Genomic DNA, 22165 nt, shown 5'->3' with positions numbered 1-22165 from the left:
GAGTACTGAAAACTTCTGCTGACTAACTGGCTGGAGTATTTCAGGACATCTTTAACCTCTCACTGTTGCAGTCTGAGAATCGTACTTGCATCAAAAGATTGTCAGTCAGTGCCCAAGAAGAGCAGGGTGAGCTGCCACAATAACTATCACCTTGTTGCACTCACATCTATTGTAATGAAATGCTTTGAGAGGTTGGATGTGCCTAGAACAAACTCCTGCTTGAGTAATGACCTGGTCACTGCATTTTGCCTCCTGCTGCAACAGTAGATGCAGTTTCCCTGGCTCTTATAGTCTGCTTTGGAACATCTAGATGACTGCAAGATGTATGGCAAGATACAGGTTTTCATTTATAGCTTTGCACTCAACACCATCATTCCCTCAGTATTAATCATCAGGTTACAGCCCCTGGGCCTCTGCACCTATGTCTGCAATTGGATCCTTGCTTACTGAGAAATCACAGTCATTGCAGATTGGTAACCCTCTGACTATCACATAGGCGCAGCTGACAAACTCGTGATGCCTACTGCTCCGCTCTCTGTACACTCATGACTGTGTGGCTTAGCACAGTTCAAATGGCATCTATAAATTTGCTGATGACACTATTGCTGTTGGTAGGATCTCAGATGGCAATGTGGAGGCTTACAGAAGAGAGACAGATTGGCTGTTTCAGTGGTGTAACAATGACCACCTTGCACTCAACATCAGCAAGACAGAGGAATTGATTGTGGACATCAGGATGGGGAAGTTGGGGGAACAGACACCTGTCCTCACTGAGGGACCAGCGGTGGAAAGGGTGAGCAGCTTCTAGTTCCTGGGTGTTGACATCCTTAGAGGGTTCATCCCGGGCCCAACATGTTGATGCAATCATAAAGAAGGCTTGATGGTGCCTGTACTTCATTAGGAGGTTAGGTATGTTGCTGAAGACCTGTAAGTTTCTACAGATGTATAGTGGAGAGCATTCTGACTGGTTGCATCACAGACCAGTATGGAGGCTCCAATACAAAGGATCGCAAGAGGCCGCGGAGGACTCTAGACTCACTGGCACAACCCCCTCCACCATCGAGGACATCTTCAGGAGGTGGTGCCTCAAGAGGCCTGTACCTATCACTAAGGACCCTCACTATCCGGGACATGCCCTCTGCTCATTACTACCATCAGGGAGGGGGTAGAGGAGCCTAAAGACCCACATTAAATGATTTTGGAACAGCTTCCTCCCCTCTGCCTTTAGATTTCTGAATGTTCCAAGAATCCTCATTACTATTTTTGTTTCGTACTGATTACTTATATTTGTAATTTATAGACTTTGTGCCGTACCGTACTGCTGCCTCACAGCAACAAATTTCCTTTCATATGTCAATGATATTAAATCAATTCCATTCATTCTATTAGAGGTGCACGGTTGCAGCAGAACGTCATAGCTTTCTTTTACAAATAAATTAATCTGAGCGTATTCCACTACGGAAATATCCTGCTTCCATTAATTGCTTTGTGATGTTGGGTTCATCTCCAAGCACCACGTCAAAGCGACATGGATTCATTCTCTATTTTTCTATTGAATGGAAGTTTCCCCCATCACTTATTAATTTAGCTCCAAACCAAAAAGCAATTATACCAAATGTTTCCAAATGGAAGGCATTATTACTAAATCCATTTTTTTTGGTCTGTTTGCATATTTATGTAAAGCAACAATATCACGGCAATGTAAGTAAAAATCTCATTATGTAAAGAGTTGAAGCTGAAAAGTAATTTGTCCATGTTAGACTGCACGAACAGTGTAGTCAAAATATTTTTGTATATTTGCTTATACAAAAATTGGTATGGTTAAGCTTAGAATATGATGTCTTGACAAGTTGGTACAATTTATCAAGATGAATGGAACCTTTTTCTCCTCTAAAATTATCTTTTGTACAAAGACCAGTTAAAATTATTCGCCTGATCGGAAGAGACACAGTTGAACAGTTGATATACAGCCGGGCTATGTCAAAATTGAAGTTGACAAATACTTTGATTGAAGGTGGTCAATTCTCAATGAAGGAACAGGGAGAATCATCTGGGACTTCTGATATGCAGGTGAGCAATTGCTAACCATTATGGTCCAAATAGGCAAAGAAGTCATAGGTCTGCTGTTGTAATTAGACCTTCTGTTGCTATCTTGGATTGGTACCTCCATAACTATCATTCAGAATCAAAAGTCTTGTACTCCATACATGATGATTTTGCCATGTTAAGCATGTCAAAAACCTAGTTCTGTTCTCATTTCTGCAGGATTGTTGGTCAGGGGTGTGCAGTCCGGGCTTGAAAACAGTTTCAACCTATGTTCAATCTTAAATGATCTAGCACTTTATCCACACCATGTAGCAAACTGCTTACAGTTTTGCCAGTATTAATATTTTCCCTACTATCCTATGTGCAATTGGTACTGGCCATAACCATTTATTTTAGCACTGTGTACACATTCTACTGTAAACATCTTTGTATAATTAAGCAAATAAAAGTAAACTTGAACATTAACAATGTGATATCTCATAAATGATGGGGAGTATAGGAGAATATTGTTTATGTAACAGTAATAACAAGCCTGATTATTGATCACAGGATTATATTTCACCGTGGAACTATAAATTTAAATTCAGCTGTTAAATAAGAAATAATATCTAGTTTTGGTAAAGTGGCCAGGAACAGTGAAGTGTGATTCACTAAGGTCCTTGGTATAGGAAACCTGTCTGTACAGATATGCTTCCAGACATGCACTAATATTGTTCACTATAAAATCCGTCTGCAAAGGCTCATTAGCCTAACTGTTGTACTGAATCACCACAAGGTGCAACAATTAGGTGGGGGGGATCACCCAACCTAGGCAATGATATTGATAAAAGAAACCGTGTTAGTCAATGTGTAAATTCCTAACATCAGCAGTTAGATAATTGTGCCACACCTGAAAATGTTTAACCGGGCTTTAGTTAAAGTGCGTTCTTGACCCAGAATTAATGCCTTTGAACCCATGGCCCAGACTCCTCAATTACCGCTCTCCACAGCTGATCAGACAGCACCGTTCCTTGTCCAACAGCACCAGGAGGAAGCGCTGAGGGCAACACAAGCACAGACCATCCTGCTTGGGGAATAATCCAAGGCTCTGTGGCACCTTATTGGATATGGTTGATGGAGTCTTGGCAGACAAACCTGTAAAGCTGGGCTTGCAGCTGGTAAAAGGAATTCTATTCTGCCTGTCTAGGACAATATTGGGAGGAGTAGCCAAGTGCCATCCTTTCAGACATGTCTCCAAACTGAGGATGTTGTGTTATGTGGCACTAACTTCATGCAGTTAGAGATAAATTCTGACCAGTCCAGACCTTAGTAAATATGTAGCGTTGAGAGCCATCAATCAGCTTATCGCAACTATACCATGTACAGTAAACTGGCCAACTGATATCCCATGTCAAAACACTGTTAAAAGGGAATGATGAAGATTTGTTGAAAATGAACAGTTTGGAGGTGATCCAATAGATAAAGTAAGTCAGGAGCATCGCAAGGTAAAGGTGACATTACTATCTGGGACACAGATGTAAAGTTATGGTAAAATTAGTGTTTTTGAAGGACTCTTTTCACAAGGAGAAATACAAAATTGGAAGTCTTTTTAGCAAAATAGATGGGCCGGTATTGCTTAACAAAGCAGCTTGGAAACTATAAAAGGTGGAATTATAGACTCTTTACACAAGGATAAGCTAAAATAATCCCCCGGACTTTCCACTTTAATCCTCAGCTTGCTCAATGAATAAGAAATTTGCAAGTATTGTAATTTTGATTTAAGCAGGCACATCCTCAGAAACTTTTATCAGTTCCATTAATGCTATGATTTCTTTCTTAATTGTATAAATGAAAATAACATTCAAAATTCAAAGATAAATATTTAATTTGTTTTATTTTCTGCAAAACGTTTTCGTAGCATGGTTTGGCACAATGATTCATCAAGGTTCAAAATCAAATTTCTTTTCTTTTTCTTTTCCGTAGCTAAGTGAAATCCTGAAATTTGGGTTGGATAAGCTGTTGTCTTCTGAAGAGAGTACTATTGAAGATGTTAGTCTGGAAAATATTCTTGGAGAAACCAGAAAAGGAATGTGGGTCACACAGGAGCAAGCAAGTAACAAAATGGAAGCAAATGAAGAACTGGAGACTAGAAGTATGTGCTTGCGATTTCATACACAGAGTCAAGTTCAAGTTCAAGTTCGTTTAATTGTCATTCAATCAGACTTGGATATTCTTGAATACCAAACAGCTGTACTCCAGAGCCAAGGTGCAAAACACAGTACCAACATCCATATACTGTACAGCAGAGGACACATATAGCATATATAAGATAGCAAGAACATAAAAGATAGCAATAAAATACAGTCACACAAAAAATATATAGTCCAAGTCCCTGAGTCCTTGAATGTTGCAGCAGTCTGCAGTCAAATGCAATATGGCTTGTCTTCTGTCAAGCAAACTTTGGGGGGTAGCATCAACTCCAGCATAGAGGCTGTGCCACACTGCCTTCGGTACTGAGGTGGAGTGCATAACTCCAAGGCCTCCGGCTCTCAGGGGCAGTTGTAAACAGGCAACACCATGGCTTGAGGTCTCAAGGCTGATTTATACTTCTATGTAGGCTCTACGCTGTAGCCTACGCAAGTGGCCTACGCTGTTGTGAGCATTTATACTTGTGTGTTGGTGTGTCTGCAATTCACTGCCAAAATGCTAGTTGGCAGTGGGGTTTCTATGCCACTGTGTTGAGTTTCTTTGTGTACTTCAAACAATGGCGACTGAAACTGAGCGCATCATGTTGGAGTTGGAGCTAATAAATGTTGAACAAGAGTTACTTTTATTGAAACTGATGTTTGTGGAAATTTCTTTCCACGAATTGATGCCATTTGGCAGTCTTTATAGTCTGGCAATGAAGAGTCGTACAAATGTACATATCTTTGGACTTCCTCAATTAACCTCTCCTCGATTTGGTCCATTTTCCAACACACGTTAACTCACATTCTTCTCTCTTCTCTCTCAATTTGAAAATGGCGGAGAAGAAGAAGCAACCGGAAATGTGTAGGAGGAAGTGCGATGCTACTAAGCGGACCAATCACTGTTGTTGTGGTCTGCGTCGCCGCGACACATAGTTACATTTTTGGGGAGGTGTGCGCCAGGCTATGGCGTAGGGTATGCGGCTACGCCGTACCTGTGGTGTAGATTTGATGCAGAAGTATAAATTGATCTTCATTCTCAGTACACGTTACCATGTTCTTCTCAGACACCGGTGTAATTGAAGCCTGTGTGAAGCAGGTGGATATCTCAGTTTGCCAAAGTGAAAGGTTAAAAATATTGGTGAATATTCCAGACAGTTGATCAGCACAGGTCTTAAGTACAGCTTAAACAGTTTTACCAGAAAAGTGAACATATTTGAAGTTTTTTTTTTAATCCAAAAAGCACAATTAACACATCCAGAATGATTTATTTACCAAACCACGATCTACAAGTAGCTATTAATATTGTAACCAAAATATCTTTAAAAAATCTTTTCAATTTGTTGATGTAGAGTTAAGGATGAAATAGTAAAAAAATCTAAGGTGAGTGGGTGGTTCTGTTTTTTTTTTGATTTACATGAATGCAGCAAAATTTTTAAACTCACTTATTACCAAGGTCATTTTTTGTTTTAGCACATATGTACCAGTACGAGGGGAGAGATTACTCTAAGGAACCTAGTTCAGCAGACCAGAAAACTTTTGAACAACTTCTAGAACTTCACAAAATGGTACTGGAAGAATCTAGTAAAGGAGGAAGATCACTTCGCACAAAGTCCAATGTAAGACAGTTAATTTCTGAGTATTTTTCCATATCAGTAAAGAATAGCTGTCTTATTTTGATTTTTGTCTATATAGCTTCTTCCAGGTGCTGCATTAAGTATAACCACCAGAAAGAAACGAATATTGTCTCCTGAAGAGCTTCAACAGAGACGTCAGAAACATCAAGAAGCAGCAGCTAAGCGTGCAAAACTGCTGGAAGAGAAGAAACAGAAACGGGAAGAGGAGGAGCTAAAGAAAAAGTAAAGGCTGTCTCATGTTACTTTTACGCTCGATTTTGGGAAAGTATACAGTGTGGTGACATGCCTTCACCAATACCATATTTTGTACATCCAAATTCGATAGCTAGATACACAGATTTCTGTGTTGTCTCAAGGACTTATTAATCAAAATCTTTGATTCAATGGAAAGCATTGTAGTTAAGCTGGTTTCAATGTTGTTTAACACTAATTTGGCTATGTGGGTTTGGAGTGGCATGTTAGCATACTGGTTAGCATAGCATTATTACAGTGCCAGAGACCTGTGTTTAATTCTGCTGTTGACTGTAAGGAGTTTGTAAGTTTTCTCTGTAACTGCATGCGTTTCCTCCAGATGCTCCAGTTTCTTCTCACCTTCCAAACATTTGTGGATTAGTAGGTTAATTGATCGTATGCGTGTAATTGGGCAGCATGGGCTTGTTGGGCTGGATAGGCCTGTTACCATGCTGTATCTCGATATATTAAAATACTACTCGTTCATTGCCACAACTGGACCTGCCAAGTGTTTTCAAAACCACTGAACAAAAATTGTTCCCACTACTGATAAGTAATAGAAATTAGAAATTATTGATGAGTGCAGCTTGGAGGAGAATTGAATGCACAGCTCTTATTGGATGAGATGATTGTCCTAACACAGGAGACTAAATAGTTTGTGCCTGTATTCCTGGCAGTTAAGGAAAATAAGAGAAGATCTTATTCAAACATATATGATCTTTCTAGAGCTTTGCAGATTAGATGTTGAGATTAGATGTTTTTCACGAGTGGAAGAGTCTCAGACAATGGGGTGTTACAACATGTTAAAGGACCAGTCATTTAAAGCGGAGATACATAGAAATTTCTTCTCACAGATGGTGTTGTGTCTCTGGAACACTCTGCTGTGGAAGGTGGTGGAAGTTGCATCATTTTAGCTATTTAAGGTTGAAGTAGATAAATATTCGATTTATAAATATTTATAATTTATAAATATAAATATTTGAGGAATGGGGGGTATGAAGAAATGGTGCAGAAGTGGGGTTGAGGCCTGCATGAATCAGCTGTGATCACACTGAGTGGAAAGGTAGGCCTGCACCTGGTCCATTTTTATTCTGTTCTTGTGTTAAGTGGTGGCTTTCTAAAATTAATTCAATACATTGAAGATTCTAGAGTGAAGAAAAAAGTGGGGCCTCCTTGATTCCTTTTGCAGAACTGGTCTAGCTCAGTGAGCCACTGGGATTCTTCTGTAGTGCTACTTAATGATTCTATTCAGAAACTAAAAGGCATCAAGAATAGGTGCCAGAAGCTGGGCAGAGAATGAAATAGCTTTAGCATCCTCAGCACCTCTTTTATTGGCAATAGTTTTTCTTACACTCCTGGAAGTATTGATTTATTAGTGAAGTATAAGATTGTTTCCTTTGATCTCTCTGCAATGTCTCAGTAATGTAACTCTTATGTAAGGGTACGCTTGCATTGAAGTCAGTGCAGAAAATGTTCACTGGATTAGTTGGATAAGCAATGATTGAGGATGGGTTGAGCAGGTTCGGGCTTCTCTTTATAATAATAGGAGATTTAAAAAAAAGAGATTATTTTGAGTTTTTTTTTAAACAATCAGTTATTCTTCATTAATTAACTGTCATATATTCAATAAACTTTCCCTCAGGATGGCTTGGTGGAATTCTTGTGGCTATAGATCACTATGTCTTCCACCATTGGATAGTGGAAGTGAGGACGAATCGGAGGAAGATGAAAATGACCTTCCAGGTGATCTAGATTCTGCGGATACAGAGCAGAAGTCTATTTGTTATGTCCTCGGTGATGTCACTCACCCTTCAGCTGCTGATGAAGAGGATGTCATAATAGTGCACTGTGTTGGTAAGCAGAAAAATAACATTCTATTGCTGCAGTCGTATGTCTAGAATGGTGAGATGTCAGCTCATTCACATATCTTTCCAAATCTCACTGATCTATATGATTTATCTTCTACTTGTTCATATTTTCCCAAGGCATGGTGTGTCCCTATACCCTGCATCCTTCTCCAGACATACAGCTCTCTGTGTCCATCCTTGTGTGTTTTTAACTGGGATATGTCCCTTAAACACGGGCTCTAGAGCAGGGGTTCCCAACCTTGTTTATGCCATAGACTGATACCATTATGCTAAAGGTCCGTGGACCCCAGGTTGGAAACCCCTGCTCTAGGGTGTCATATTGAAGTCCGAACATCCCTATTTCTATTTCCTTATTTGAAGGTATCCTTACAATGTATCTCTTTGATTAAGATTTAAATCTAACTCAGTTCTTTGATAATTCATCTTGAAATGTCTAAGAATAGTTTTCTATATTGAAACTACAGATTGTGTTTATCTGCTTTGTTAAATACTGTTAGGCCGCCCTAGATACAGTGGTTAAGTATGTGGTATCTTCCTTATACTTGAAATCAGGCTGGCATATTGATGCTGCGGGACCTACTCAGGTGACTGGGTTCCTTTTCCCTTTTTGGAGCCTGTAGCATATCTTGGCAGCTGGAAGGACTGGAGGAACACACAAAAACCTGGGGGAACTCAGTGGGTCAGGCAGCGCTTGTGGAGGGAAATGGGCAGTTGATGTTTCTGGTCGAGACCCTTCATCGGGACAGTGGAAATAACTCATTCCTCTTCCAGACCGACCAGTTTCATTCTAAAGAAGCTGCTCATAATTCCAGTACTTGCCTGAAGAAACTGGAATGACACAGCTGCTGAGGCTTCTGTTTTATTTACAGCCATTCAAAGAAAGTAAGAGCAATTCAAAACTCGCAATCCCTGCATACCAGGAATGAGAACAATCTATTGTAGGTCACGCTTCACTGAAACATCACAGAACTGAAAATCAGGTATGCTGTAACTCGAGACAGAGGTTCAGTGCAAGTTCAAGGTGCACAGAAAGGAAGAGCCCTTACTTGTTATTAAAGTATTTACCTGAGTTAATTTGAAAGATAAACCCTTGGCCACTTTATTAGGACACTCGTACTCCTCATTAACACAAATACCTGAACAGCCAATTATGTGGCAGCAACTCAATGCATAAAAGCATGCAGGCATGGTCAAGAGGTTCAGTTGTTATTCAAACCAAACGTCAGAATGGGGAAGAAATGTTATCTAAGTGACTTTGACTGTGGAATAATTGCTAGTGCCAGACAGGGTGGTTTGGTATCTCAGATTTCCTGGTAATTTCACGCACAACGTCCTCTAGAGTGTACAGAGAATAGTTCAAAAAACAATAAACATCTAGTGAGCAGCAGTTCTGTGGGTGAAAAAACTTTGTTAATGAGAGAGGTCAGAGGAGAATGGTTCAAGCTGACAGGTGATGTTACTGAATAACCACGTGTTACAACAGTGATGTGCAGAAGAGCATCTCTGAATGCACAATGTGTTGAACCTTGAACTGGATGGGCTACAGCAGCAGAAGACACAGGTACCTAATAAAATGGTCACTGATTCTTGTAATCATGAAAACATTTTTCTTTTCTTTAGATGACTCTGGAAGATGGGGTAACGGAGGGCTTTTTACAGCACTGGAAACTCGATCTGATGAGCCAAGAAAGCAATATGGAAAAGCAGGGAAAATGAAAGGTAAGAGAGACCAAGAGTTTTAAAAACATTTAAAAAGAGTTTTAAAAATTTTATCTGATTTTGTTTTAAGTCACTGCATTCTAAAAGCTATTGAACCATTTTACCTATGTAATTGAGTAGATTTCTAGAATAAAATGTCTTCAAGTTCAAGTTTAATTGTCATTCAACCGTGCATGAATACCCATGGATACAGCCAAATGAAACAGCATTACTCCAGGACAAGGTGCAAAACACAATACCAACAGTCAGACACAGAATGAGCCACATATAAGGTAGAAAGTACATATAAGATATCAGGAAAATACAGTCACGCAAAAAAAAACATAGTCCAACACCCTGAGTCCCATGAATGTTGCAGGAGTTGCAGTTGAACACAATACAGCTTGTTTTCTGATGAGTGAACACTAGGGGGCAGCGTCAACTCCAGCCTGGATGATACATTCCTGCGCCTCTGATGGAGCACAAAGACTCCGATATCTCTCTCCTGGGCGGCTGTAAACAGGCGATACCGCAGCTTGAGACCTAGTCCTCACTATTGGGGCCACGTAGCTCCCACGCCAATAAATCAGCGAATTGGACCTGCAGCATTCCATATTAACAATGTCCGCCAGAGTCTTGCGATCACAAGAAAAGTGACGGAGAGGATCACTCGCGGTCTTCGCACACCGTCTTCATGCACTGATTCCTCCTACACCTCTCTGATGTAGGCAGTAGCACGATCTGCACCAAGTTCAACGCCTTCACTTTCTCCGCCAATGAGCAACTTGCTGATAGGGTAGCCCTGTGGCACTTTAAGTTCATAATATTCAGCAGGGTCTTGTGATCATAAAAAATACAGTTAAAAAGACAGTAACACCTTTGGTTGACCCACTAAAAGCCACTGCGATCGACTGCACCGCCATTTTACCAGAAGATCTAGTGTTCAACATAAACTTATTCATTATATTATTTCACTTTTTTGATTTGAACCTCATGGTGTCTACTGCAGCAGATTTTCTTTCTAGACATGAAAAAGTATTTTAAATAAATTATTTAAAAAAAATATTCATTTTAAAATAACATTAAGATTCTGTAAGGAAAAGCACATCTATTCACTGATTCCATAATTGTTTCACTTCATTAACACAACTCACCCTGCTGATCACTCAGATTTAGCTGCTTCCTTCTCTACAAATGATCCGTCCTGTGTACAACCCCTTGTAAGCTGCCCCCCCACCCTCCGTTTGCCCCATTCAACCTTCTATGACAGCTGTAGGATGCAAACAGCCTTTTCACTGGTATCATTTATGTCCAACTAAACCCACGTATGCCCATATATTGCAAACTTTATTAATCGTTCTCATCAATTTTCATAGCAAAGTTGTTTTGAGAGGGTAGGTTTCAGGCTTACTGGCACTTTGAAAAGCTTTTACTCGAGTGAACCCAACCCTCATGGGTCAATGTTACTAAGACCCCCATAATTAAAACTGCTTTCTTACCTATTCCTAAACATTAATTAAAAATGGCAGAACAGTTTGAAACAGTATTTCTGGGCTTATGAATAGAGGCACGCGATACAAAATCAAGGAAGTCATGGTGATTATTTATTTAACACCAATTTGGCTGCATTTGCAGTCTTGTTGTTTTGCTCTGGGCACTACACATTAAGTATAAAATTTCTGTTACATGACTACACTGGAAAAGCTTGAATTGTTTTCAGTAGAAGAGATTGTGAGAGGTCATGATAGATATATTAAAATCATAAAGGACAGAGATAATGTGAATGCAAGCAGGCTTTTTCCACTGAGGCAAAGGGAGAAAAAAAACCAGAGGACATGGGTTAAGGGTGAAGGAGGAAAAGTTTAAAGGGAACATTAGGGGGGGCTTCTTCACACAGAGAGTGGTGGGAGTGTGGAATGAGCTGCCAGACGAGGTGGTAAATGCGGGTTCTTTTTTAATATTTAAGAATAAATTGAATAGATACATGGATGGGAGGTGTATGGAGGGATATGGTCCATGTGCAGGTCAGTGGGGCTAGGCAGAAAATGGTTCGGCACAACCAAGAAGGGCCAAAAGGCCTGTTTCTGTGCTGTAGTTTTTCTATGGTTTCTTTCTATAAAGAAAAAGTATTTGCATGGGCAGAGAGGTCAACAGTTGTGGACATGGAATCAGGTTGAGTGGAAAGAAAACCGAATTGAACATGAAGTGAAATGTTTTATGCAGTGAATGACTATGTACTATAGGGCAATAGTGAAGGCAAACTCAAATGTAGTGTTCAAAAGGAAACTGGGTAATTAACTCAAAGGAAAAAAAATTCAAAACTGTGGAAGGAGATTTCAGGTATAACTGGGTTGGCTCTACATTGAGATGGTACAGACTAGAGAAGCTGATGACATTCTTTGATGTGATAATCATTCTGTGATTCTAAACCTTTTGAAGCACTTTAACTTCCAGTTCTGTCTCATGTTTATGCTAACGTAAGATGGCCACTTTTGTACCAAATGGAAAGAACTGTCCTGTGTTATCAACCATGACCTGTCTCTGCAGTACGAGTGAGTGAAAAAACACAGAAAGCGAGCATAAATAATCGATAATCATAATGAATGGTTAGGCAGACTTTAAGGGCATGGTGGCATATTCCTACTCTTATTTCCTATGTTTCTAGCATTTATTTCAAAGTTTTGCTGGAGGAAATTGTGGTTTATCCTACTGGATAGTAGACAGGCATTTTGATGGCAAGGAGGACGTGGAGGTGTTAGGAGAGATTATGGAATGGTTGATTTAGTATTTTTTTGAGTCATTTTCGTGGTGGCATCCAGCACAGAAAGAGGCTCTTTAATCTGCTATTCCATGCCACCCTTTTATCTTTTTACACTAGCGCTATTTACCTCATTGTTTCTGCTTAATCCTTCTGCACCCTCTTCACAACTCACAGCCCAGTTTCCTTCACCGTGCTCTCCCTGGTCCAACCTATGGCTGACACTGTTGAAACACACCTTGGTTAGTTGCCTCTTTGTTCTGTCTGTCCCTACCCTGGTCCGCACCAAGTGGTCCGCTAGACCATCTCCCTTTCAGGTGCTCTTGAACTCCACGTTACCATCTCCCTTTGATCTCACTTGAGCTGGATATTGCTCTCCCCCTTCCACATCTGCTTTAGCTTCACCCTGCCAGGTCCACACCCTGTTTGACAGATTCATTCTAGGTCAATTGTGATGCCATGGTCTTTTCTCGCTGCTGCTATCATGTAGAAGGTACAAGTACCTCAGGACTTGCACGACCAGGTTGAAAATCATTTACTGTCCCTCAACCATCAGGTTCTTGAACAAAAGGGGATAGCTACACTCATTTAAGGACTCTTATTGGTATTTATTTACAAACGGTATATCTGCATTTGCAGTTTGTTTAGTTTACAGTTCCTGATGTTTACAGTTACTGTTCTATAGATTTGCTAAGTATGCTCGCAGAAAAAGAATCTTAGGATTGTATGTGGAGACACGTGTGTACTCTGATAATAAATATTACTTTGAATTTTGAACTTCTGAACTTTGATACCTTTGCATTTTTCCCTGCCACCATATAGTTTTTTACATTTTGGGGTGAACTCTATTCACTCTGTGGCCAATTGCAACTGAGCATTCCTTGGTGAGTTGCCACTTCTCTCCGTCCACCCTTGTCCCTGCTTCACTCCACACTGTCTACTGGGCCAGCACCCTTTCAGTTACTGGGAAATATTTGAAAATCTGAAGTCCTGTCTGTGTGTGGTCTCACCAAAGATGAAGCAAAGACGTTCCAAAGGAAAACAGCAGTACTTGTTTCATAAAAATGGATTTTTTGCTTTGTATGCAGGATGTTCTGAATTTAACTGGCTTTTATATGTTAAAATTCATTTTTCGGACTTAGTAGAGAAAATTCCGCAACTTCTCAGAAAATTAAACTTCAGAAGGGAGTTCACGATAGGGTGTAATCTTCAGTGGAAGGCTTTTTCTGATTTTGTAAGGTGTACTAACCAGGTAATTACTACTTAGTGCATTGCACAATTCATTAGTGGCTGATAATATTTTATGACTTTGGCCCTGGACTTTACTTTGAACTGTAAAATATATATAAAGGTTTAAATGCAAGTAAGAAAATACATTACAGGACTTCAGTGGGTAGTTGTGTAGATGCAATATAGTTATATACTAGACAACGGGGTGACACGTTGGGGCACCCTTTGAGAGAAGGGTAGTGCAATCTGATGTGATCAGAATGAACATTAAATTTGCCTGAATGCTATTGCTATCTCTTTGATTTGGAAATTAAAGAAGAAAAACTCAGCTTATTAAAGAAGGAAGACGCATAGCAAGACAAATATGTGACCAGAATGAAAATTAAAATATCCATGAAGTAAATTTGAAGGAATCAGGCTTGCTGGGTCGGGTCTGGAATTAAATGTCTGATGTAATGATGGATTTGGCCTTGAATAATCACAGAAGGATTCCATCGATTCCTAGTTGGAATGACTTCTTTGGCACCAAAGGATGTCATTTGGAAGAGGCAATTGTATTGTCTGATGTTCTTCCTGAACTCGTTTGCAATAGGTTTATCATTGCTGTACAAATTGAGGAGTTCATTAGGTAGAGGCTGCAAATTGCCTATCCTGACCTTTCTCTTCATACAGCAGAAATGTGTTGTTTCTCCAATGAATAGGAAGGCACGACAGTGAGGGCATACTCTGGTCATCGAACCAACGTCAGCAGAAATGTGCCGGCATGCGAGTCGTGCATTTTGCCTTGCTCTTTCTTTTTCGAGGTATTGTCATCGAAAGCGGCCATTGTCGTCTTCAGCAATTCTCGCAATAATTATTCTGTGCTGCACATTCTCGAGTTGACTTTTCCTTTTCTCCTCTGTCTCTTCCTATCCCTGTTTTTGTCATTCTGGAGACGCGCAGCCCTTTCATCCTTCGTCTTTTCATCTCTTCTACCATTTGTTCTTTCTCTCTGATCCTGGAGTCGTGCGACCCTGGCCTGATTGGATTCTTGTTCTCTCCTCCGTCTGTGCCTATTGTTGTCATTTTGGAGACGCGCATGCCTGTCCTCCTCTGTCTCATCTTCTCTCATTTTTTTGTCCTGACTCTTTGATCCTGGAGTCGTACAGCCCTGGCTTCATCTGATTGTTGTTCTCTCCCTCTCCTTGCCGCTTTCCGACGACGTTTGGCATCATCTCTTGACCATAATGTCCCCCTTCTCTTTCCACGCGGCATAATTAGGCTATCCATATACTTTTACCCTAATGCTTGGTAGAAGATAGGAAGCAGTAACACCAAAAGCCTCCAAGCTGCTGAGGCTGGCTGTGCGCATGCGTCGGGCTGTGACGTCGCTGTCTCCATGGAAGGTGGAAGCAGCTCTGTGAGTATCGTGAGACGCTGCTGAGGCTGGCCGTGTGCATGCGTCGGGCTGTGGCGTCCCGATTTCCATGATGGCCGATCGGATCTCGGGTGAAAGGCAGCCTGTTGATTTTTGGCAAATAAGCAATTTTATATGAATATGTAACCCTGAACTTTGCCTGCATTCTGTAAGTTAGCGCATTTTAATTCGATTTAGCCAAAAGAAGTGCCACTCTAATGCACCGTTTGTGCTAATTAGAGGTCACAAACAGACAGACAGACAGAGCATGAGAGTTTTAGTAGTATATAGATAGATATAGAAGTCCCATTAAACAAATAATTTTACATATTGTGGGATGATTATATGAAATCAGACATTGCAGGGTACAGCATTAATCAGAAGAGTATGGCCTGTATACTGACAGACATGTCCTAAGATAAAGTTATCCTTCAATTACAAAAATAATTAAACAATCTTATATATGCACTACTAATATTAGAAGTCATGACACAATTTTCTTATCATTGCTGTTTGATTCAGTTGTTTTTTTTTCAGATCTTTCTCTGGGTAGTGTCCTGTTATTTCCCATTGATGATAAAGAATCACGGAATACTGGTCAAGACTTGGTACGTAGGAAGAATATGTTTATCTTGGATTATTTTTAATTTATGTATTCTGCCTCTTTGCATAACCCAATGTACTGAGGGATGCCATTGAGAATCAAGATGAATTTTGGTAGTACTGATGAGCATATCATTATGATTATCTGTTTAACCACAGCACAGTTTCAAAATGATGCAAATTCTGAGCAGTGTGAAGGTTCTTAGATGTGGAAGTGTGAAGGAAAGTTGTTTTTAACTCTTCCTTTTCTACTCTTCATGGAAATGTGTTTTTTTTTATCACTTGTTCCTCTGTATTAGCAATCAACTTGAGTCTTTGAACCATTTTTTCTTCCAATAAGCCACCTAGTATAATTACCTCTTTTGTGTGCTCTACATGTTCACTTCAATATACCATTTTCTTACCCAATATCTAATTCCTCGTTTGAAGAACTTGAGGGCCACTACTTTAATAACTATTTAGGAAGAGGATTTTGTAATTTAATCAGTCATAAATATAATTTTTCTAATTTACCTCAAGACATTTGAATGTGTTCAGTTTGTGACTCTCACTATTGTCGCACTGACATGATGAAGTCATAGATCATCTTGTAGCTTATGATCCATTTTGGAGACCATAAGATATAGGAACAGAACTAGGCCATTAGGCCCATCGAGTCTGCTCCACCATTCAATTATGGGCCAATCCAATTCTTCCACTCATCCCCACTACCCTGCCTTCACCCTATACCCTTTGATGCCTTGGCTACTCAAGAACTTATCTATCTCTGCCTTAAATGCACCCAATGACTTGGCCTCCACAGCCGCTCGTGGCAAGAACTTCCACAGATTTACCACCCTGTGACTAAAGTAATTTCTCTACATATCTGTTCTAAATGGACGACCTTCAATCCTGAAGTCGTGCCCCCTTGTCCTGGACTCCCTTACCATGGAAAATAACTTTGCCATGTCTAATCTGTTCAGGACTTTTAACATTCAGAATGTTTCTATGAGATCCCCCCTCATTCTCCTGAACTCCAGGGAATACAGCCCAAGAGCTGCCAGACATTCCTCATAGAGTAAGCCTTTCATTCCTGGAATCATTTCTGTGAATCTTCTCTGAACCCTCTCCAATGTCAGTATATCCTTTCTTAAATAAGGAGCCCCAAACTGCATACAATACTCTAAACGTGATCTCATGAGTGCCTTATAGAGCTTCAGCATAACATCCCTGCTCTTATATCCTATACCTCTAGAAATGAACGCCAATATTGCATTTGCCTTCTTCACCACTGACTCAACCTGGAGGTTAACCTTTAGGGTATCCTGCACAAGGACTCCCAAGTCCCTTTGCATCTCTGTATTTTGAATTCTCTCCCCATCTAAATAATAGTCTGCCTGTTTATATCTTCCCCCAAAGTGACCATGCACTTTCCAACTTTCCAACATTATATTTGAGACAGCAGGTCAACCTTTTAACATTGGTTATATCTAAACAAAGTCCTAATGGTGTCATATCTCTTAGTTTTCAAATGTTTTTATTGTGAAGCAACATCAGCTTAACCACAACCGACAATGTCCTAAAGTACAATGCTTCTTTTTTCCTTTTCTTTCTTATAATAACATAATGAAAGTCAAATGAATGTATGTATAGTAAACAAGCAAAAAGCAAAGGAAACCCTACCACCCCGTCTCCTTCCCCCTTCACAGTCCTACCCTCCCCTCACTTCACTGGTCAGGAGGGGTGACTTCCTGACCGGGAGACCTCAGTCAGTCCGGATTGGAAGCAGCATCTCCAACACCATCACACTGAGCACGGGAGCCCCCCAGGGCTGTGTGCCCAGTCCACTGCAGTTCACTCTGCTGACCACGACTGTGCTGCAACACAAGCTCGAACCACATCACCAAGTTCGCCGATGACACGACCGTGGTGGGTCTCATCAGTAAGAACGATGAGTCAGCATACAAAGGGGAGGTGCAGCGGCTGATGGACTGATGCAGAGCCAACAACCTGTCTCTGAATGTGAACAAAACAAAAGAGATGGTTGTTGACTTCAGAAGGACACGGAGCGACCACTCTCCACTGAACATCGACGACTCCTCCGTAGAGATCGTTAAGAGCACCAAATTTCTTGGTGTTCACCTGGCGGAGAATCTCACCTGGTCCCTCAACACCTGCTCCATAGCCAAGAAAGCCCAGCAGCCTCTGTACTTTCTGCGAAGGCTGAGAAAAGTCCATCTCCCACTCCCCATCCTCACCACATTCTACAGAGGTTGTATTGAGAGCATCCTGAGCAGCTGCATCACCGCCTGGTTCGGAAATTGCACCATCGCGGATTGCAAGACCCTGCAGCGGATAGTGAGGTCAGCTGAGAAGATCATCAGGGTCTCTCTTCCGGCCATTACAGATATTTACACCACACTCTACATCCGTAAAGCAAACAGCATTATGAAGGACCCCACGCACCCCTCATACAAACTCTTCTCCCTCCTGCCATCTGGCAAAAGGCACCGAAATATTCGGGCTCTCACAACCAGACTATGTAACAGTTTCTACCCCCAAGCCATCAGACTCCTCAATACCCAGAGCCTGAACTGACACCAATCTACTGCCCTCTACTGTGCCTATTGTCTTGTTTATTATTTATTGTAATGCCTGCACTGTCTTGTGCACTTTATGCAGTCCTGGGTAGGTCTGTAGTCCAGTGTAGTTTTGTGTTGTTTTACGTAGTTCAGTGTAGTTTTTGTATTGTTCTTGTAGCACCATGGTCCTGAAAAATGTTGTCTCGTTGTTACTATGTACTGTACCAGCAGTTATGGTCGAAATGACAATAAAAAGTGACTTGACTTGACTATTTCCAGCAAAACTGGAATAGTAATATATGCATACATGAGGAATTCTGCAGATGCTGGAAATTCAAGCAACACACATCAAGGTTGCTGGTGAACGCAGCAGGCCAGGCAGCATCTCTAGGAAGAGGTACAGTCGACATTTCAGGCCGAGACCCTGAGCCCTGACGAAGGGTCCCGGCCTGAAACGTCGACTGTACCTCTTCCTAGAGATGCTGCCTGGCCTGCTGCGTTCACCAGCAACTTTGATGTGTGTTGATAGTAATATATGGTTTTGTTACTAACAACAAAACATCGTCCACATAAAGGGAAGTGTTGTTGATAATATATTCTGTATTGTACCCATAAATTTCGGGGTGAGAACATATAGTCTCCGCCAGTGGTTCCAGGGCCAATGCAAACAATAAGGGACTTAATGCACAGCCCTGTCTTGTGCCCCTGTGCAATCTGAATGGTTCAGAGAGGGTCTGCTTACTTAGCATCTTAGCACTAGAGTTACTGTACAGTAGCTTAATCCAAGTTATAAATTTGTCTCCCATTCCAAATTTTTTCAAAACCTCATAGAGGTACTGCTATTCCACATGGTCGAATGCTTTCTCAGCATCTAAACTTAATACTATAAGGTCTTCCTTAGGATGTCTTGGGGAATGCATTATATTAAGAAGGCACCTATTGTTATAGAAAGAATTCCTTTTAGGGATAAACCCTATTTGATCTGAGTGTACCAATTTATTTGGTCATATCTCTTAGTAACTATGATTTTACATCCTTGATAATCTCCACACCTTACACTGCTTTTAAGTTTTTTCTTTGTTTCTCTCTGAACGTTTGCACTAAACAAGGTCCTACGTGACAGGTGCATGGTAAGCTGGCACAGAAGGTAAATCTGTAAGGTATCTGAGGCATGTTGGTGAACTGGATCCAAAACTGGCTGGGTGAAAGAGACAGAAGATAGTGGTGGATGCATGTTCTTCTGATTGGAAATCTTTAACTAGTGGTATACCAAAGGGATCAGCATTGGGACACTTGGTTTTTGTTTGAAAAAGCTTGAATGAGAAAGATGGTGGCATCATTAATAAGCTTGCAAACATTGCAAAATCAAGAAGGTTATTTAAAAATGTATTGGGACCTAGATCAGCTAGAAAGCTGGGCAGAGTGGACGCAAATGCAACTTAGTCCAGATAAGTATGAAGTAATGAACATTGGGAGGTCCTTTTCTGTTAGAACATACAGATTAAATGGCAGGGATCACAGACGCATTGATTTACAGAGACATTGCACACAGACCCATGGCTCCCTGAAAGTGGCCATAGATAGATGATGTAGTAAAAAAGATATTTAGTATGCTTGCGTTCATACATCAAGGAATTGAGTGTAAGTGTTGCAATAGGACATAATATTGATTACTCTGCACTTTGAGTATTATGTACGGTCTGGTTGGCACAGTGCAGTGGGGATGTAATAGCAGCAGATAGTGCAGAAGAAATTCATTGGGACATTGCCTGGAATGGAGAGCTGTAGTTAAAAGGAGAGATGAGCTGGATTTGTACTCAGTGGAGGCTGAGGGGTGAGCATATCAAGGCTTACAAAGTTAAGCTAAGTTGAGATAAAACTTTATTTATCCCAAAGAAAATTATTGTTGCAAAGTCGCTTGGTCAGAAATATAAACTTTAAAGTGCAAAATGTAAGCATTGAAGTACGAAAAAAAATACAAAATGTGCATTAAAGAGTAATAGTAAAAAATACAGATGTGGAATGAAATCATACACTTGTCGTCGTGGGTATCCCTCGAGGTCGAGGATGATGGTCTTCATTCTGTTGATCTACTTATGGGCTCTCTTATGAGTCCAATCTTGGCTTTGAAAGTTCTTCGGCATTCAGGACAGGTAGTTCCAGATGGCAGATCGGGCTTTGGTTGTTGCTGCCTCTCTTTCCATTTTCTTCTCTTTTCTTCTAATTCTGCACATCTGTTGGCTTCGAAAGTTGCTGTTCCTTCTCGGATGATGGCTTGCCAGAGTTTTCTGTCCTTGGCATTGGTTTCCCAATTGTTGATGTGGATGTTACATTTCTTCATGTTGGCTTTTAAGATGTCTTTGGATCTCTTCTGTTGTCCGCCTCTTCTACGTTTGCCTTCTTTAAACTGGGAGTAGATTTGTTTCGGCAGACATTCGTCTTTCATCTGAACAACATGACCGCTACACCTTAGTTGGTTCTTGATGAAGCAGGCTTCAATGCTTGTTGTTTTTGCTTCATTTAGCACACTGACGTTGGTTCTTCTATCTTCCCAGCTGATATTTAAGATGTTTCCAAGACAGCGTTGATGGAACTTTTCAAGTGCCTTTAGATGTCGTCGGTATGTTGCCCAGGTTTCTGATGCATACAGGAGCGTTGGGATTACCACTGCTTTGTACACTAACATTTTGGTGTCTGTTCGGATGTATACTTAAGGAGGAGGGGTTGTAGAGTCTTATAGTCACAGGGAGAAAGGATCTCCTGTGGCGTTTAGTGGTGCTCCTCTTATGGAAAGAGTTTGTTACTAAAGGTGCTCCTCTGTTTGTCAAGTATGTCATGGAAGGGGTGAGAAATATTGTCCGTATTGCTTATAAGTTAAAAGATTAAATAACGGACTGAATCTTTTTCCCAGGGCAAAGGAGTCTAAAACTAGAGGTGCAGGTGAAAAGTGACAGGAGAAATTTAAAGGAGATCTGAGGAGTAAGCTTTTCATGCATTGGGAGGTGAAGATTTGGAACAGGCTGCCAGAAAGTGTAGCGGAGGAAGACACAGTTGCACTGCTAAGTGGCATTTGGATAATTACCTGGGTTGAAAGGAAAAGATGTAGAGGAGTATGGGCCTAATATGGACAAATAGGATTATTGTAGATGGCCATTGTGGTCGGCATGAACAGGGTGGGCCGTTTCTGTTCTATAATTCAATGAAAACTTTACACAGTATTCTAACCTCTACTTAGCTTTGATGTGATATATAAGTGTTACTCCTTACTTTTGTATTTGCTATTTGAATGACCACATCCATCAATGCCACCACTCTATTACTCTGTGCAAGTATCAGTTCCCATTTTACAGCTGTCTTTGACCCAGCTAATGGCCAAAAACTCTTCTCCTCTGACAAGTCTATGAGAATTCGTTAAGGCCCTATGTTTACTGTCATCATCAAGATTCAGACTTGTCTCATCAATTCCTTTGCTTCATTTGCTGTCAGAGTAAAAGAAAAGCTTAAACCAGCAACTTTTATGTGTGTAACTTAAACAAGAGTCTGGAAAACCGCTCAATATTTCCAGTCAGAACAGCCTACCTTTATTCCAATACAGGGGTGACCACCTCGAATCCGGCAATCACTAATCCGGTTCTACCGCTGTTTTGGACATCAGTTTCGCCAGCCTAATTTCAAATTTCCCATGTTGCTCTGCCAACCCGTTGTCACTATTTTGGTGGCACCATTAGCAGAATCAGCTGTTGTTGGCACAGCCTTTAAAAAGAGCAAATCGTTTGTCTGTGTTATTCTGCATTTATTTTTATAACCAATGCTTATCTAGCCCCAGTCATGTCTTCATTGAATAAAGGAAGTGTTTCTTGTGGTGTAAAGTGCAAACATCATACGGTATCTGTACAAGATATGGTGGAAGTTCTGAAAAAATCTCCACAGAGGCGTGGCTGTGAAAAACACAGGCAACATAGGTAGAATGAG

At 40.7% G+C, this 22165-nt stretch overlaps 1 protein-coding gene across 5 annotated transcripts in view; it reads left to right on the top strand.

Moving 5' to 3' along the window:
* chd1l (chromodomain helicase DNA binding protein 1-like) overlaps nucleotides 1-22165 on the top strand; it is a 102338-nt gene that overhangs the window by 53802 nt on the left and 26371 nt on the right. For 3 of the 5 annotated variants that reach the window (XR_011886283.1, XM_072260115.1, XM_072260117.1), the window contains exons 14-20: nucleotides 1914-2070; nucleotides 4009-4177; nucleotides 5685-5830; nucleotides 5907-6070; nucleotides 7722-7933; nucleotides 9568-9666; nucleotides 15552-15637. Coding sequence is in view for 3 of the 5 variants with exons in the window: in XM_072260115.1 (XP_072116216.1) it covers nucleotides 1914-2070; nucleotides 4009-4177; nucleotides 5685-5830; nucleotides 5907-6070; nucleotides 7722-7933; nucleotides 9568-9666; nucleotides 15552-15637 (1033 nt within the window). In the remaining 2 variants the exon portion in view is untranslated. The remainder of the gene's footprint in view (nucleotides 1-1913; nucleotides 2071-4008; nucleotides 4178-5684; nucleotides 5831-5906; nucleotides 6071-7721; nucleotides 7934-9567; nucleotides 9667-15551; nucleotides 15638-22165) is intronic. The other 2 variants (XR_011886284.1, XM_072260116.1) reach the window with 1 other exon arrangement.

This window comes from Mobula birostris, chromosome 6 (genome assembly GCF_030028105.1).
Source record: "Mobula birostris isolate sMobBir1 chromosome 6, sMobBir1.hap1, whole genome shotgun sequence".
Taxonomy (NCBI): Eukaryota; Metazoa; Chordata; class Chondrichthyes; order Myliobatiformes; family Myliobatidae; genus Mobula; species Mobula birostris.
Note: the sequence above shows the minus strand (reverse complement) of the source record. Positions and strands in the feature narration are given on the sequence as shown.